The sequence below is a fragment of the Acipenser ruthenus genome, chromosome 27 (assembly GCF_902713425.1).
Source record: "Acipenser ruthenus chromosome 27, fAciRut3.2 maternal haplotype, whole genome shotgun sequence".
NCBI classification, from domain to species: Eukaryota; Metazoa; Chordata; class Actinopteri; order Acipenseriformes; family Acipenseridae; genus Acipenser; species Acipenser ruthenus.
This window is the reverse complement of record NC_081215.1, coordinates 5,759,130-5,778,869: the sequence shown is the minus strand read 5'-3', so window position 1 is coordinate 5,778,869 and position 19,740 is coordinate 5,759,130. Positions and strand designations below refer to the sequence as shown.

Here is a 19,740-nt window from a genome sequence, read left to right as displayed (position 1 = left end):
TGTTAATTGAATGCATGTACTTTTACTGTCATTTTACAACCTTCAATAAAAAAAGTAATTGGATTTTTTGAGTAATAATTAACTTTACAGAAAGGTAACCCTAAAAATCAATAGCAATGAATAAATAGAAATGGACTTCAGGACTGAAACTTGTTTTTTCATGGGGTTTGGTTGTTTTAACCTGGTGCCTAACAGAACACAGAACTCCTGTTGCTTGGAGAGAGTGTTTGTTTACTGTGGCCATGGCAACAGAATTTTACACTTGGAGAGAACAGCCTGCTACTTGGGTCAGTTTTCTGGAGAAGGTGGGGCATCAGGTTTGTAGCCCTCAGCCATTCAGAGCTGAACAGTGATCATCTCCTTCTGGTCAGACATGGCCGGAGCCCAGAGTGACCCCAAGAAGTGGTCAATGCCTGGCTGGAGAATAGAGGAGAAATACTCCAACAAGGTTCTTATTGGGAACTGGGTAGAGGAGAGACTACAGGTAAGGTTTACATACATTAAACCATAGAAGTAAAAAAATGTATTGGTCATGGTTAAGCACATGTCCCTTATAAAAGTTTACCACAGCAATGTGAAATCAAGCATGGTGAAGCTTATTCGTAAACATGGCAGACCAGGGTAATCAATGGTAAATGCATAGTATAAGCTGCAAAAGATTCATGGTAACCTTTCATAAACTGTGCACAATGGTAGACTTTAGCAGAATGGTACCACAGTGGTAACATTTGCAAAAGGACAAGTGATTTTGCTTACAAGTGACAGCCAAAAATGTAATGTTTTATATGTATATTTAATGGCACTCCCTAGATGATTTTGTTTAAAGCTGACACTTAAAATGGATGGAAAAAATAAGAATGTGACAAACAACATTTCTGCAAATATACCTCCTATGATACAGTAGTTCCATTAGAGTAAATTAGGTAAAATTCCCATCTTCTAGACCCATGTACTTTTGGTATATCATGATACTGTAATCCATGACTGTACCATGGTACAATGTGAATACTAGTAATAATCTGTAATGTGGGCAAATGGTACCTCCATGGTATATTTTGTAAAGGCAGGGGCATTGTAGTCACACTAACTGGGTTATTTCTTGGGTCTCCCTCAGTTCACCAGAAAAGGCCAGACAGGCAAAACCACCAACCAGCTTGACTATCGGCCTTACAGCGAGACCACAAGGGATGTGGTGGTGCGGACATCTGCGCTCAAGAGGGAAGAGGTACACACACCAGTCCTTCCACCTCTGTGTGTGTGTGTGTGGTAACGTGTACAAGGGGTAAACAAACAGGTCACATTTACTAATATTTTCTACAGAAATGCAAAATTGGAATTACAAATCTGGTAAGAAACCACCTATGCACGAAAAGAAAAAAGGTAACTGCAGTAGTCATTGTTTCTGTGATTCATTCATTGTATTGTTTTTCATCATAATTTGGTTATGAAGAGGAACCTGTTCAATAAATGTTACAAAAACATTTTGTTAAATTGTCAAATTTCATATTTCACAGCTTATTGGGAATAGCCTTTATCAAGAGAAGCAGAAACTGCCTTCCGTCAGCCACCACATCCTGTGTTTGTATCCTCATCAATGCCCCCTCATGCAACAATGCTGATGCTGTTTTTCTGTTCCGGCATTGGCCATTCAATCAGACCACGAGAGACCATATTAATGTGGATGCAATACAGGATCTGGTGAATGCTGCTGAGAATGATTTATGCCTTTTTGTTCAGTCACGTACAGTAGGTAATTTATGGATGCATGAATTGAGGTTGTTAAATATTTCACTGTGATAGGTACAACACCGGATAAAGAAGCAGTAATGTGTTTGTTATAAACACCACACAGTGTTCTATAACTCTTAAGCACCATTAATGTACAGTATATATCAGATTTTACTATGTCATTTTACAGTTCCTCTTGTTTTAATGCTGTCTAACCCAAGCGTTTTCAATCCCAGGGTCTCCCAAGCAGGGTGCTTCTCGCACACCACGACACCCCTAACTCTGATCACCTGGTCTCCCTGTACGACGAGGTTTATTGCCGGCAGGGGAGGAACCCGGCCCTGCCTCCTCTTCGATCCTGGAAGTACGACAGCCTGGCCTGGGTGCCCGAGCGCAGTGACCACCCATTAAAGGGTAGGCAGCTCCAAATTTACCACAGTGCAGCATCCATAACCTAAAATAAACTATAAGAAACTACGGGTATATCAAGTTGACAAACGCTACGGCTAGTTTCCTATAGTTTAACCCTACCATAGCAGAACCCTGGTCCGAAATAATTTCTTTTAACAGATCTGAAGAGTTTATACTGTTCACCTGTCTCAAGTGACTGTAGAAACATTTCAGCCATAAATCTTGCTTGCCATGCATGTCCGTTTGCTGCATAGTTCAAATGTGCAGCTTTGAAATCAGTGTTGCATATATTTAAAATGTTGACATCTGGTCCAACACTAAGTTAAAGAAAGTTCTTTGTTTCTTTGGAAACTTGGTTGTGTTTCTGAAAGGAGAACCCGACCCCTCATCAAATCATCGAGCCATATTATTCTCAAGAAGTTTGTCACGCTTCACTTCCTGAGGTATTTCACCTCTGCACTGTCTTCTGTGTCAAAGCATGTGACTGGCTGTCACTAGAGGAAGCAGCTGGTTGGTTAGTAACAGTAAATAAGGTGTTGAAGAGGTGGGGGACAGTTTTACTCTTCAGGTGAAATGACCATGAAAGTGTAGCACTATCTAAAAGCATGGCTTGCAACAGATGCCTGCTTTTTAAAATTACTATAGCATAGTATGTGTTTCTTTGAAAACTGCACATTTGAAACCAATATAGCAAATGGAAACGCACAACAGGTAAGATTTATTAAATTATTTTGTTTGCTACAACCACTTTAAGTTTTGCCTTTTAATAATATTTTTTAATATGTTATTAATATTCATGGTCATACTAGGAGCATCCTCTCATACTCTGTAATCATGCAAGCACCCCTCGGTCCCAAAAACAGACTGAAAATGATAAAATGAGGAATACATATATTTCACATTCCTTTCAGGTCCTGCTACGAATTTCGGGCTCCTTCAGTTACGGGTCCCTGTGTGGAAGAGACAGCACTCTCCCACTGAACAGGAGAGTCTTTACAGGGCGTCGTACACTCAGCACCCCAGCTCGGCCTTCTCCCTGCGCCACTGTCGGTTGTTCTCCAGCCACCTGCACACCCCCAACAGCGTGAACAAGGACCTGCATCTCAGAAACCAGACCTGCCGCCTGGTGCCTGAATACCCCAATACAGCCCGCTGTGCATCCTCACCCCAGCTCACAGCATAGAGGCCCGGCCAGGGCTGCTTCTATTGTGCTTTTTTATTCAGTAAAGTAACAGGTGCTGAAATCTATTAGGCCTGGTAAACGTACTACTACGAGAAAGAGGCGCAATTTTCAATAAAAGTTTACCAAGGCAAATTAATTTTTCCCTATGTGTTCACTATGCATTTATAGTGCATCTATTTTCTGGGCTAGTTTTAAAGAGTAACTTAAATTCCTTTTTCTTTACTTTGTTTGTGATGTTTGCAACCATACTGAATAGTTCTTACAGCAATTACCCAGTCACTGTGTTTTCTCCCGAGTTCAGGGACTGTTCCTTATTTCTAGTAGCCAGCACTAGATATATGTAACAGAAAAGGGGATCACTGTTCTGCTGTGTGACACAAACATACACACACACTGTATATATACTACATTGGACTTTGTTCTTGTGCTTTACAGCCTCCAGGTGTCAGTATTATGCAGTGTATGGAAACAGTTTTCTGTGAATCTGTAGCACTTATGATGTGTGATGCAGTGCCCATGAAAGTGTAGGAGGAATTAAATTAGTTTTGGTATTGATGGAAGGTGAATGTTCTTTTTTGTTGTTGTCTATTTCATTTTCTTTTTAACCTGCATGGAGTGTCAAACCCAAACCTTTAAATTGGTAATACAATATGCTGCATGTTAACACCAATGTACATACAACAGATTCCCTTCATGAGAGTGCCCCCCGGTGGTAAAAGTGTGGACACACTGGTATTTGGTATTTTTTAAGTGTAAGCACACAGGTCTACTATTTCAAGACAACTACCTCCACAGGATTGGAGGTAAGATGTGTTCATAAATTGTCTCCCTTCTCCTAAACCAGGAGACTCTGTACTGACTAAAGTCCACACTCCAGTAGTTAACATTGGCTGTGTTCAAGTGGTGGGTAAGACATTAACCAGGGCATGGGTTGACAGGTGCTGTCATTTTTTAACAGATAGCTTTAGTTGTGTAATGGAAATGGTAGGTTTGTTCAAAGGAACATTGGCGCAGAGCTGTGACTGACTGGACCTGTGGTTTGGGAAGGATTAAAATACTGAGTTGTGTAATACTCTTTCTGATTGGTTGAATTGACCCTGGGAGTTTAACATGAATACGGTTTGAAATGCTGTTTCTGTATAATGAGAATCTAATGAAATACAGCAAAATGACTTGGTTACATCTTAGGAGAAATTGCAGCGTTTTCTCACCGTATAAAACATATCAGAATTTCCTACCTCGATAAATACTGTATGAAATAACCATCTGAACTCAATACCTGCAATAGAATAACAAGCAGATTGGAATTTATGACGCGAGTGAGAGCCTTTTTTTTTTTTTTTTTTTTTTTTTTTTCCTACTCATATTTTTATACCAGTAGCAAATTCTAACACTCTGCACTATCAAACAATAACACCATTAAAAAATAATATCGGTATTGCAATTAGATAAAGCAGCTAGATTTCAATGAAGCATGTATTATGCAAACTCTATTTGATGAGGTAATAAAGCACTGTGGGGGGGGGAGTAATAGTTTCTCCATTCATCACATTCTTGTTAAACATTATCTTTTATGTACAGATTTATTTTCAAGCCTCTCAAATTAATTACATCTTGCTACTGGTAAAGTGGATGTAGCTACAGCTTTGTGACCCCCCCGTAAGCTGTAAGCTTTCACGGTCCTCTCTGTGTCATCTCATAGATATGGAACAATGCAAAGGAAGAATCTGATAAATCTGATAGATCATTCACATTACCTCCCCCTACAAAATGACTTAAATTGGTAGCTGGATATTTTTAGTAATCCATTTATTTTGCGGTGTTCTTTGTGTGTGTGTGTTTCAGCTTCCACCTTCTTCAGATAGCATGGTAGAAATAGCTAGGGAGACTGGTGTTGTTGTTTGAAAGCTGCACATATATAAACATGTATAATATATACAGACGTGCTCAAATTTGTTCGTACCCTTACAGCTCATTGAAATAATGCTTCATTCCTCCTGAAAAGTGATGACATTAAAAGCTATTTTATCATGTATACTTGCATGCCTTTGGTATGTCATAGAATAAAACAAAGAAGCTGTGAAAAGAGATACATTATTGCTTATTCTACAAAGATATTCTAAAATGGCCTGGACACATTTGTTGGTACCCCTTAGAAAAGATAATAAATAATTGGATTATAGAGATATTTCAAACAAATTAGTTTCTTTAATTAGTATCACACATGTCTCCAATCTTGTAATCAGTCATTCAGCCTATTTAAATGGAGAAAAGTAGTCACTGTGCTGTTTGGTACCATTGTGTGCACCACACTGAACATGGACCAGAGAAAGCAAAGGAGAGAGTTGTCTGAGGAGATCAGAAAGAAAATAATAGACGAGCATGGTAAAGGTAAAGGCTACAAGACCATCTCCAAGCAGCTTGATGTTCCTGTGACAACAGTTGCAAATATTATTAAGAAGTTTAAGGTCCATGGAACTGTAGCCAACCTCCCTGGGCGCGGCCGCAAGAGGAAAATAGACCCCAGATTGAACAGAAGGATAGTGCGAATGGTAGAAAAAGAACCAAGGATAACTGCCAAAGAGATACAAGCTGAACTCCAAGGTGAAGGTACGTCAGTTTCTGATCGCACCATCCGTCGCTTTTTGAGCGAAAGTGGGCTCCATGGAAGAAGACCCAGGAGGACTCCACTTTTGAAAGAAAAACATAAAAAAGCCAGACTGGAATTTGCTAAAATGCATATTGACAAGCCACAATCCTTCTGGGAGAATGTCCTTTGGACAGATGAGTCAAAACTGGAGCTTTTTGGCAAGTCACATGCTATGTTCACAGACGAAAAAATGAAGCTTTCAAAGAAAAGAACACCATACCTACAGTGAAAACATGGAGGAGGCTCGGTTATGTTTTGGGGCTGCTTTGCTGCGCCTGGCACAGGGTGCCTTGAATCTGTGCAGGGCACAATGAAGTCTCAAGACTATCAAGGCATTCTGGAGCGAAACGTACTGCCCAGTGTCAGAAAGCTCTGTCTCAGTCGCAGGTCATGGGTCCTCCAACAGGATAATGACCCAAAACACACAGCTAAAAGCACCCAAGAATGGATAAGAACAAAACATTGGACTATTCTGAAGTGGCCTTCTATGAGTCCTGATCTGAATCCTATCGAACATCTATGGAAAGAGCTGAAACTTGAGGTCTGGAGAAGGCACCCATCAAACCTGAGACAGCTGGAGCAGTTTGCTCAGGAAGAGTGGGCCAAACTACCTGTTAACAGGTGCAGAAGTCTCATTGAGAGCTACAGAAAACGTTTGATTGCAGTGCTTGCCTCTAAAGGTTGTGCAACAAAATATTAGGTTAACTGTCCCATCATTTTTGTCCATGACATTTTCATTTGTTTTCTTATTTACAATATTATGTTGAATAAAAAATCAAAAGCAAAGTCTGATTTCTATTAAATATGGAATAAACAATGGTGGATGCCAATTACTTTTGTCAGTTTCAAGTTATTTTAGAGAAAATTGTGCATTTTTTGTTTTTTGTGGAGGGGTACCAACAAATTTGAGCACGTCTGTATGTTCTGTTTTCTAAGGTTTTACACACATGGTAAATAGAAGTTGTTTCTTGTCAATGGACCACACTGCATTGCTGCTTTTAAAAAAACATTCACTGCTAGTCTATAACACTTTGGAGGTCCAAACCAAATAACACAGGATTCCTTTTTCAAGTAAATGTATAACCAGACTGTGTATTATTCCTACACATATATAATTGCTGCAGTTAACAATAAAGAATAAGCAGCTTTAAATGTAATTTAAATATACCTCTCTTTTCCATTCCCCATACTGTTTTATGGGGTTTACAGTTATTATGTATTTTCTCTGTATCTACCTCTACCTGCCTTTCAGCTGCTTTTTCAGTAGTTCCATTTCTGAATGGAAATTAGAGAGCTTTGCAAACCCAGCCAGGATGTTTGATTTGCATTGAAGTCTGTCCAGACAGAACCTCTGTGGCATCAAGATGCAAATTTAAAGACGCAGTCTCTCCTAATCAGATTTAACTCTGGTTTAACAGTGGGAAGGGTATTGAATAAATCTCTGGTGGCTTACGTATCTATTCATTACATTTGGATTCAACTCTTACTGCATTCTGTCACCAGATCACTAGTGTGGTATGGATGAATCCATTATAAGCTAAAAATAAACCTTTAAAATTCCATGACAAACATTTAGACTAGATGTGTTTCTGAACATCCCAGAAGACCTTTGGTTGAAATGTCTGTCATTGAATTTTAAATGTTTATTTTAGTATTATTTCAAACACCACTGTTGAATATTTTATAATTTTAGATGAAGCTAAAGGTGAATTAAAAATAATAATAAATAAATAAATAAATAAAATGAATAATGGGATGTATTAATTATGTATTAATTATTATGTATTCACATTATATATATATATATATATATATATATATATATATATATATATATATATATATATATATATATATATATATATATATATATACAGTATATAAAGCTACTCTTGATATATTACTATTTGTGGACATGCGTCACTCACCACACAATTTGGCTCAGTTGTGAGCCATTGTCTGCCAGAGCTGTGCTTGATGGAGTCATTGTGTAATTGTCCAGTGCAATTGCCCCTTGCCTTTCATGATTACTAAATCGACTTGCACAACATTTTTCTACTATAAACCCCATTACATTCTGACTATTGTGTCTGAAATATGGTATAATCAAATACATTTATGGTACATTTCAGAAGTATTTATGTGTACAGTTCTAATTGAACCCAGTCACTGTGTACCTTTTAGTTAATTGATCAGTTAATCAATGAAGCTAGGCTCTGAATCCCTATCAGTCTGGACTAGTATGAGTAGGGGTTGTTTATGCAACTATAACGGATGAACAATGCATTTACCATCAAACTCCTGCCTTCTGTTACTTTATAGAATATACCTGAAGTTCTGAAACCCAGGACTTGATGGCAAGCTAGTGCAGAGTCCTTTAATGTATTATATTTGCATACATTTGGTAAGCAATGGCATTCTAGACCTAACGCTCCATAGTTCTGTTTAGCATTTCTGATTTATTTTATATATATTGCTCCATGCTATCCATGTAAACTTAACGTACCTGACTGCTGTTCCACAGTTCATCACAAACGCTGCTGGAGATCCACTGAACCTCTGTTGAAAATAGAGGCTCTGCAGCTGCAGGATAAGCAGGTATGCTCTCATACAATAAGTCGGTGCCATTAAAGTTTCATTACAGGGCACTGAGTAGGGCAACTGCAGCCCCACTTTGATGCCAATGTTGAATAGAATAAAAATTTGCAAAGCCATTAACAGAGATGAATTGAGACCAATCATTCATTAATATAGGCGAGCGCAGTAGACCTGATTGTGAAAATGGCTCAGTCACGTTACTGTTTACTTGTTACACCAATAAAATCCTTGACATGAATGATAGGTTATGTAAAATATGCATCTCTTTGTTGCAAGTCAGATTGGATCGCAACACATGCTTGGTTGGAAGGTGCTTCCCTGTACGAATACACACTGGTAATGCTATACTGTATCAGTAGTTGTGTGCAACAGTCCAGAGACCACTGTTTGAATAAGGTATTCTAATGGTTTCCAATAATATTTTTGGAACTGCTTCACCTGCCCTGCTCTGTTGCATAGCTTTGTTCTGTGAGAACACACTCCTCCTATCTCCATTACAAGGCAGGGTAACATGAGCTGACAAAACACTGTGTGCCAGTTTCAGGAATATGGCTCTGTTACAGTGGGGTGAGCTCAAAGCTGCCTGGTTTTCACTCACACAGGCCTTCAATGGGCAGCTGGAAGCCTGCTATTGAACCATTGTTTAACTGTCTACATTTTGGAATACTACCTTGCTGGTTTACTGATTTTATTTGATCTTCAATGATGCTTCAGATACAGTACAGATGGAGTCGCACAATCCTGTGCACTTTGACTACGTTGTTTCAAGGGTCTATTAGATGGGTATTTGTCTTAAAAGTGACGGTCAGAAATGAAATATTTACTATGGAAGTTTACCATAGGGCATTGTCTGTTGCTCTTAATATTTCCAAGTCTATTGAATCCTATATTGGACATGGGCTAAATCTAGAAAAGTGCTTCCAGTTATTGTCCATGCTGCTGCTGTAGTGTCCCTTTTTAGCATCCCATTCAGTTACCATGGGAATGGAATGTACTTTCAGAATTATAATGATCCACAAATCTGACAATTCTTCTGATATGCATGTAAACAATAACACCTGTTTCCTTCAATGTCCACTTATTCCTGGAAGAAGAGGTTTTGAAAGCTAGTGTTTGTATATCACAGTTAATCTAATAAACAACGTCAGTAATCAAATCTGTAATCACGATTTCCTTGATTAGAACAGCAAGCGTTAACAAAAGAGTATTTTAATAATTTCACTGTAGGCAAAACTGAATTCAAATAACATGTGCAACTCTTTATTCTGGAGTGTACTAGTGGACAGTGCACAGTATGGAAATGAGTCAAACAGAGTATGTGTAATATATATATATATAGTTTTATACAAGGGTATTGACTCACAGTAGACTCCCACTAATTCAAACTAGTTAGCACATGACATTGTTCAGAGTACTGATCGGAATTTGAAACTTAAAGTGCCTGATATAATCTAATATAGCTTAATCTGTAATTATAAATCAGCCCATTGGTTAAATATTACAGAGACAGCAGTAACTGTAATTATGACACTGAAGTTTCTATAGCTGCTATCATTATGCATGTCTTCATGATAGCATTGTTAGAAATATAGGTCAATAAGGACTCGCAGGGTTTGGATTACAGAGAATCTACTGTGCAGTAAAATGACCAGAAACATTTTCTATGTATAAAAACAACAGAAAATGAATCAGTCATGACGTCAGTGAGCAACACCTCTTCAGAAATGTAACAAATGACTATAAAACAAGTACTGTATACTATAAATACTATAAATTCACTTCTATAGACAGTTTGGACCCCAGGCAAGAGAATAAGCTAGTACATCAGCCCTCTGCACCAACTAGCTAACTTATTCCAATATTTTAATATGCTAAATATATACTATTTTTAATTAATTAGTACAGTCTTTTTTCATTTGTATTTTGGAGTGGTGAGGTTAAACCTTTTAATCTTAACTTGTATAGATGACTGGTTTGACCTCCATGTTTTGTTAAAAAATAAAAAGTTTAAGTAGTGCAACTTCACTGAAAGTTTTTCCTGGAAAAGCTAAGTATCCTTAAGCCTGTATATTCCAGTACTGTCCTGTGTTCACGAGTTACTTCGGACAGGAAAGCTGGATTAGAAGTTGATAGCTTTGTATTCTGGAGAAATATTATCATATATAGTAATTGTGAATTGACATTTAGAAAAAAAAAAAAAAACATACACTTCCCCAATTATGATGTAGTTGAAGTTGTCGTGTACAGTTGCAGCCTTTAAGAGCATACCGTAGATGGATGAAAATGCTACACACGCAACAAAGCTGTCAGCTCCATTATTAATTTGATTCTCTAATGCAGAACTTGACTACTGGTAGTTCTAATATTCTACAGCACATTCTGTCATATCAATGCCATGCTATTCATCCCAAACACAGCAGCAGCAGAAGACACGCTTCAGTCTCCTACTCAACATTTTCATAGAGGAAATTAGTAACAAAATGCTTCCACTGTATTCAGCTCTCACTCCCACGCTACATGCAAAACAAGCAAGCCAGCACAGGGCTGCTTCTGAAACCTTCAGAGCCCTTGGCAAATCTCTCCACACGTACATTGCAGGTTATTTCCAAAAATAAGTAACTCAAGCTCTCCTGCATGCCTAATTAAGGGTCCTGGTTATTTCAACCCTAACCTTGTTTTCATGGAATGAATTTTAAACAACGGTTATGGGCAATTATATGTAAAGGTCTCGTACCTGGCAGCTAATAGTCTCTATAATAAATGCTCAGGGGATATTTAATAAGAACCAGGCTTGTAGGAACATAAGAACAGTCTGGGAATGAGAAGAGGCTGTTCGGCCCATCGGGGCCCTTCTGACCACATCATTTGCACTTAGTAAGGGTATCTGATGTCAGTGACAGAGACTATTGTCATGCTATATAACACACTGTAACATTGCAATAAAGTGTAAATATTACAGAATATTATCCATGGGCTTTAAGTTATTTTGCATATAAAGGAGCAGGGCATGATAATGTAACAGGCATTTGAAACCAAGTTCTTTGTATGTTAACACCTACATAATTGTTAGGTCTTACAATACAACTCATAAATTGAGCATAGGTTCTAGTTAAATGTCTAAGGAGACTAGAGATCTGATTAACATATTTTCCTGAATTCTGGTTAGAACCTGGGAAGCTGATTGTATCCTGGCTTTTGTCTTTAGAACAAAAGACTGACCAAACAGGACAATGTTGTAAAAACAAATCCTTTGATGTCCAGCCCTAACATTAAATATATTTGCCTTTTGGGGAGACCACTGTTTTGTATCAGAGCTACAAACCTATTGATAATCATCTTCCCAAATAGTAAACTAGATATAAATAGGTTTTGCTTAGAAAATACAGCTGGTTTATGAGGGGTCATAAAAGCTAGCCCTTTAAGGGGATCTGGACAGAACCAGATACTTCAAGGGCTGATAAGAGATTTGTATAACTGTAACTAAGAAACTTGTTTTCTTCTGATTGGGTTAAAGGAAAAAAAAGTGATGTCATAAGGTTAACTCTATATTAACTACACCATTGTGTTGTCTGGTTGATTCTGTTATGACCTGTGCTTAGGGAAAATTGAATAACCATCTGTTTGACTGTATTGAATACAATATCTTTGTTGAAATCTACAACGGAGTGCGGAATCACAATAATTATTTATACTGACGGATGTACGAAGAAGAAAAGAACACTAACTACTAACTGACTTTTATTTTTAAAACAACACTTCACACAAACAGCAAAAATATTAATGACAATTACAGAGCCCACTAACAGATAATATTTCTTTATATGTGTTTCTAATTTTCAATATCTTTCCAAAAAAAAGAAACCAAATAATAAATAAATTTAACTCAAACCAAGAAATCTGATCTGATTTATTAGAAGATTTGCATGTTATGATATTTAAAACAGGAATGTTTTGTTTTTCAAGATATATTTGGCAATGCATATGAAAAATACACATCGCTGAACAGAGCACAAAAATGTTGTATACACATTTGGACAGTCAGTCTTTATTCATTATAAAACTAGTCCTATATTGCATTTAATTCATTCATATTCCTCCTTCTCTCACTTTTCCAGCCTTCTTGGTCTGATTTGAAATTTGAACATCAACTACACACAAACGCAACTTAAATAAAATATGGATATGTGTGCATGTGATAAGAGACTGAGAGACTTGAAAAAAAAAAAAACACAGTGACCAGGAGTCAAAATAGAGTTCAGAATTTCCGTTCTTGCACACAGATCTCCCAAGTGACACTTTACATACGGTAAAAAGCATTTTAATGTTTATATAAGATAAAAGTTTTAACATAAATAATAACAGGTCTGACTGTTTTGCTATGTAGCTGGCCTCTTGCTATAAATAAATATATATTATTAAATATCTTTTTAGGCCAGATTTCTGAACATAGGTTTGTTTTGAAAGTTGAACCCCACATCACCATCCTAAAATAAGAAACTTGATGACTTGTAGAAACTAAAGACAAAGTCCCAGGTTCATTTCTTTAGCCTAGAATTTGCCAATTCACTAATCATTAAGGGGTCAAAACTTTGGTTCAACAATAACTGCATTAAAGGTATTTGTTTTACATCTCGTCCTAGTGGCAATATGATAATAACTCTGTATTCATATTTATCTTGTACAGTACATTTTTGCTTATGCACCAGTTTGAATAAACTGCAATATGAGTATCTGCTGCCTGAACACCCTTGGAAATTAAAACTATAGTAGGTCTTTAGTCTTTTTCTGGATTAAAGAATAAATAAATGCATTAGAGTTTACTTTTTTCATTTTTCAATACATTTTTAGTTAATTTTGGAAGTGCAAAACCAGAAGATAAGAATCCAGAAATATCTGCCATTGGAGTAAAATAGAACATTATTAATAAAGATTTCTGTATAGTTCTAATTGAGTGTCTTGAGGACAGCAGTTGCAACTCCTTCCACCACACCTCTCCCTGCCGCCCAAAATAGAACCAACCTTTTTCAGACTCTGGTCTGCACAGTCTTCGTCACAGGTAGTACTAAAACAAATGGAAATAAGACACCCTTGGCTGTAGGAAGGACTTTCAAGCCATCAGCAACAAAATCAGGAGATATCTCATCTGCTAGAAATCTCATGGTGAACTGCCGGTTGACACAGTAAATCATGTTGTCGATGGTGGTGCACTGGAAAGAGGCTGAGTAGGGCAGGCGTTTGGTGCAGCACTCGTACCACAGCTTGGCCATGGCATGGTAACGGTAGACACTGATGCCCAACGTGGTGTTGATGTCAAAGCGGTAGATGAAACTCCTGACGGCCACCATCTCAGTGGTCTTCTCCTTGCATCCCGTGATTATGCTCTCCTTCCAGGAATTGGTTTTGGGGTTGTAGCGGAGGAGGGTGTATCTAAGGGTGCCTCCAGAAACAAAAATCTGTCCATTACAGGCAGTGGCGTGGTGGGCCACAGCGAAGGTGTCATTGGGCAAAGGCGCCACAAAGGTCCATCTATCTGCACGAGGATCGTACCGCTCCACAGTGTAAAGGCACTCACCCCCCACTGCATACAGGTAGCCCTGCAATGCGACCAGCTTGCACTGTGGCCTGGCTTGGTTCATAGGACAGATCTCCTTCCAAATGCCGGTCACTGGGTTGTAGCAGAACACCTGTTTGGATGGCTTTAGGTCCCAAGCTGTTCCTTGACAACCAGCTGCAATGAAAAGATAGTTATCCATGGTGCACATGGAGCAGCCTTTGGAGATGACCTCTTTGGGAAGGCTGGCCAAACGGTGCCAGGAATCTTTATAGTCATCATAGTAGTGGAGACTGCTTGATGTTGCAATTTCTTCTGTCTCAGACTGGGATTTGTAGCTCAGTCTGTCCTGAGGATCCATATCAGCCACCACTAGGAACCTCTTTCCTTTCAGTCTCTGTGTCCGGATCTTCTCTCTATCATCCGCTTTCAGCTTGCCATACAGCTCAGGGTCCCTCAAGACTTGCAAGTAGTTGTCTGACATTACTTTGAAAGCTGCATCTTGAAGGTCATCTAGTTTGTGCTTTCTGGCCAAGCTCAGGGCTTGCAGGCAGTTACCCAGGTCTAGTTTACATTTGAGGACCTCCAATTCGGAGCTTCCTATGTTATCTAGGGGGATTTGGAAGAAGTTAGCTCTGGCTACCACCTCTAAACTGAGTTCTCCACCTTCGAGGAGTGAACTGGAGTCTGTTAGGGAACTCATGGGGCTTGAGCAGAAGTCTTCTGATGATGCTGTCCTAGAACTACTGTTTACTGGAGTGGAAGCCCTGGGTTCAATAAAGGGAATCTGGAGGTCTGAATTATCCACAATCTGTAACATGCTGTCCTTTCGGTTCAGGCCAGATCCTTGCCTCCCTCTAGGAGAGGGCACTGGTGTTAAAGAATCCACATTGCTGATCTCAGGATCTTCTAGGAAAACAGAGTCTGAAGTTTGGGCTAAACTTGGCATTTGGTCACTACTGCTGATGCCTCCTCCGTTGGTTCCCCTTCCCCTTTCCCTTTCCCACTTGGCCTCCAACTCCATCAGACAGGCATCTTGTAGCGTATATTCCTTGTAGCGTCGGTGGACAGGAGTGGAGTAGCTTGACTGGTAGGCGCTGTCATCTGAGATGGAATGAGATACTGACTCCACATAGTTGTAAATCTTCCCACGCTCCTCCATCTTCTCAACTCCTGGTTTCTCCACAACCAGGTCACTGCCCAGTTCTATTACATCATTAATCACATGTCCATTGTTACTCAGTGGACTGGAATTGAGTGTTGATTTACCTTGCTCATGGTCTTGGATCTCAGGTAATATAGAAAGGCTGTTGTCCTTTTCAAGTGCACCGTCTCTTTTCTCCTGGCTCTGTACTGCAGTATCCTTCTGTATGGACCAGCTTCCATTCACTGAATCTTTAGCTGTGCTTAAATCCTCCTTGGTCTCATTTTCCTTTTTCTCCACCACCTTCTCAGCATCGCCGGTCAGGCTTTTCTGTCGTTGCCTGAGATCCGAATTGCATCCGATACAAGACCCTGGGGGGACTGCATTCCGCGTCCTGGGTTCATCCTGGGATACTGTCCTGGCCCTGGAGTTATAGAACTTGTAAGCCCAGGAGACCAGCAGCACAGCCACAACAGAAACAGATAGCTTGCCCAGGAGTTGCATGTCGAACTGAACACCAAGGAGATCAGCTATTGGCATTCTCTGAGGGATGGAATTTTCAAAAAAAAAAAAAAGTTAATAATTGTTAAGTTCAGATGGGTGAGAACCAGCTTAGACTGCCTCTTGTTAACTTGACTCACTCGTTCTCTCTCTCTGTGCCGCTCTGCTCTGCGTGTTTTTCCTTTCAAGGAGCGACCTTCACCTGTCCCCTGGGAGGATCATTCTAAACCAGACACCTGCAGGATCTCAGCACTTGTTTAACAATTTACATACCTAGGCGGAGCGTGGGTCACATTCCACCTACTGTGGGAGCTAGCTGCTGTGTTTGTTTTGTTTGTTTTTTTGGCATGCTAAGGCTGGTGTTTGTGTACATATCAAAGCAGGGCGGGCAGCCCTCTGCTCTAGTTGCTAGCAATTGAATCTAGCCTACTACCTTCCACATTGCCAGTCCAGCACTTTCACTAACCACTGAGCTGCTGAAACTGATTACCTTCCACATTGCAGCCCAACAAACTCTATTGTGCTACTCAGATCCACAACCTTCCACAACGCATCCTGGAAGTTTATCTAAATACTGAACCTACTGCTTCCCACCCTGAATACTATGCAAAATGTCTTAACATATAAAGGCACTGTACGATTTTAAGTTGATGTTGTAAAAGAAATGGGATTAGCAATACTTTACAGAGAAAGGGCTCCTGGCAGCAATGTGGTAAAGCTATGATTAAATAAAGTAGTATTTTGTATTTAATCATATCCTGATGTAACTATCACTGACACTGTTATCTGCTGTATTATCGAATTGTATTTTGTTACACCTGTACTTGCTTGAACCAAAGTAATTGTATTTAACTTGCTCTTAATTGTATTATTACTTATACTGTGATACTTGAAATGTATTTGCTTACGATTGTAAGTCGCCCTGGATAAGGGCGTCTGCTAAGAAATAAATAATAATAAAACAAAAATAATAATAAAGCTCATCAATTGCTATACTGTAAAAGCAATGCAGATCTCTATCCCTTACAGAAACTGGGATCCTGGCATGGCAGTACTGCAACATTTGACACTATTTTTCTTTTTCAGTGCACTGTATGAGTCACTGTAAACTTCTCCATACTGGTCCACAGATATAAAAATCCTCCCCAAGTCCCCAATCTCTCTCATTAATATTCTTAGCGCCAAAATGAGCGTCTCAAAGTTGTGGACATTATAAAATATAACGCACAATAATAATGAAACAGCGAAAACCTAAAGGAAAAAAACAAAACAACAACTTGATAACACCTTTGAATGCAATAATGTTAATTGTCTTTGTATACAGCATTCTTTATCGGGTTGTTCCAAGTGTCATTGCACTGTGATGAAAGGTGTTTCTAGGGCAGTAGCAAGTCTCATTGATTTACAGCCTCCTTTTATTCTAATCCCAGAAGTGCTGCCAAGTCACAAGGCCTGGGCCTTAGGCAGTCTCACACGCAAGTTCAAGTACAGTACAGCTCTACAATACTGCATGTGAGCAATGCTCCAGGTTACTAAGAGGGAGGGGGACTGTCTCACCAACCCGGATGTTCTTGTAAAGCTAACAATTGCTTGTTTGTATAAGTCAAGTTACCAAACCTGTTTTTGGCTAATGTCCAATTACAGTTTCTTTGTTTTACACCACAGGAGCTCAGACTGAAGTGACAAATTTATTTACAATATGTGATGGTTCTGAAATTCAGGGTGGATTGTATTGACTCTGTTAAGACCTGAGTTTGTTAGTGTGTGCGAGTGTAAATGTTTGTGTGAACCTGCTGCAGGATCTTGCTTTGTTTCGCCAATAACTTTGACTTCCTATGAATTGTACTGTAAACATATTCAACTGTGGTGTTCTTAGAAAGACAAACATAAAGTATGTGTGTGTATTATATTAAATATCTTTATGGAAAAAAATTACAATAAAAGTTCTTAGCAGATTGATGCAATTGTAAGTGTTGCAATTGTCGGCAGCTTTAGTACATCTCATTATAATATCTCCATCCCCTTTTTGAGAATTTATGTAGGAATGCCCATAATTACAACTGCAAAGAAAAACTGCTGCTGCAAAGCATTCCCAAAAAAGTCGCTAACAGCATTGCGCTTGTTTAGTACATTTCACCCTAGACTTCCGACTCGTTTGAAGCTGGTTTGCAGGTTTAGTACATCTACCCCTAAATGTGAAAACACTTATTTTGCATAAATGCAAACCAATCCTGAATAAACTTTTCAGTTAACAAGCTTAACACATCCCAATACTGTTACAAAATTGGGGTTCTCATTAACATAAGATAATCACATCAAGCCGCATTAAGCATTTTTCACATTAAGTGCACTTCACATTAAATTGGTTGTTTGTAGGCTTAAAGTGATTATTATCTTATGTTAACGAGAACCCCGATTTTGGAACAGTATTGGGAAGTGTTAAGCTTGTTAACTGCAAAATGTGTTGGCATTTGTTTTCATTTTATGCACATTAAGCCACATTAAGTGTTATTCATGTTAAGCGAAGTTCACATTAAGCATTTTAGGAAGCCCCATTAAACACGTCTTCATGTTCAGCTGTGAGTATTGAAGTAACCAATGAATTCACTCCAATCCAATCCAATGCAATGCATTCACAATATGATGCAGAGAATATAAATAAAAAGCAAAATCACGCTCACCAGTTTTCAAAAATGTTCCATTACTGTTCCATAGAGAATAACATTGTTTTAACTAGGACAGTGATTTTACTGGTGGGTGTCTGGGTTGCTACATGATTCTAAACAAACCTGCATTTACATTGGATATGCTTACATAGAATTAGTATCAGTTACTGTATATTCAAATTGCTTGGAAAATATAGCTGCTACTATTGTTGGGATTCATATTGCACATAATTGGCTGTTTCTTAATCTTGTCCCATTGAGTAACATGGGGGCTCGTTGTTAAGCAGGCAGTGCATATTTAGAAGTAGGAAAGCAGTGATACTCTCAAACTCACAACAGGCACCTGATACCAACAGGCACCTGATACCTGCTCCTCGTTCAGTAGGTAACTAGAGATGGGTCAGCGGATCCAAAGGGCTCTGAATAATTCACAGGCTGACACAACAGGGCTCCTGTCTCCCTGCTGCTTGTGCATTTTTAGTGCTCATGAAACGTGAGGGACGATGGCACTGCCAGGCTATAATAAGGTTCCCCAAGAAGCTCAGGAGGGCCACTTTTTGCTATTTAGTCTTGGGCCAAGCGTTAAATTGTGTAGTGGTCTTGTGATGTGGCTTGAGATGCCCATTGGAGCCTAGACAGAATCTGAACCAAGGCCTACAGAGATGAAATAAAGAGTAGCGGACTAAACTAGAACAACTAACCAACTGGTGACCTGATAAAACTGGTGCCTAAGGGCCACTTTGGTAGAACACAATAGTAAGGGCATCTAACTGGTTCCTGAGGGCCCCACAGCCCTCCAGCAGCGTGCCTCTGAGATAGCTGAGATATGATAGCTCTGTATTTCAAACTTGTCTTCTCTCCACAGTCCTGCTGTCACATACAGCAGTTCAAGTTTAAGGCTGGTTGCTATGCTCTGTTCAGTGTGATTGTGGTGCTCTGGATGACATGGTTTGGAAGGGTATTTAAAGCCCCTAAATGCAGCTATGGAACTTGCTGAGTCTCAGTGAGTAATTATTCCTGGCTCACGTTCCAGACAGAAAGGAATATAGCAAACAAACAAACAATGTGTGTGTATGGCAATACAATTTCTCAATAGAATGTGACACAGGCAGAGTTATTTTTTAAATTCATATTCTTATCTAAAAAGTGGACAATGAATGGTGTTAAGATTGAGTTCAAGCGCAATAGCGCATAGTTAGCTAATCCTGTTTTATGAACTTTAGACTGCAGTGAACTCTACCTTCATGCTAAAATCAAGGTTCAACCTGGGCTTCAGCCATTGTATCTTGGACTGTGATCTTGGCATAT

General features: G+C 39.0%; 2 protein-coding genes across 2 annotated transcripts; one reads left to right on the top strand and one right to left on the bottom strand.

Moving 5' to 3' along the window:
- The first annotated feature begins 258 nt into the window (after window positions 1-258).
- LOC117963753 (cilia- and flagella-associated protein 107-like) lies at window positions 259-3,877 on the top strand. Its single transcript, XM_034904831.2, has 4 exons — window positions 259-484; window positions 1,115-1,225; window positions 1,965-2,142; window positions 3,051-3,877. The coding sequence occupies exons 1-4, from the start codon at window positions 374-376 to the stop codon at window positions 3,320-3,322; spliced, it is 672 nt and encodes a 223-aa protein (XP_034760722.2). The 5' UTR covers window positions 259-373; the 3' UTR covers window positions 3,323-3,877.
- Window positions 3,878-12,462: 8,585 nt separating this feature from the next.
- LOC117432191 (kelch domain-containing protein 7A-like) lies at window positions 12,463-16,044 on the bottom strand. The gene has a single exon (XM_034053744.3). It carries the CDS (start codon window positions 15,803-15,805, stop codon window positions 13,595-13,597), a length of 2,211 nt encoding a protein of 736 aa, XP_033909635.3. The 5' UTR covers window positions 15,806-16,044; the 3' UTR covers window positions 12,463-13,594.
- Between the last annotated feature and the right edge of the window lie 3,696 nt (window positions 16,045-19,740).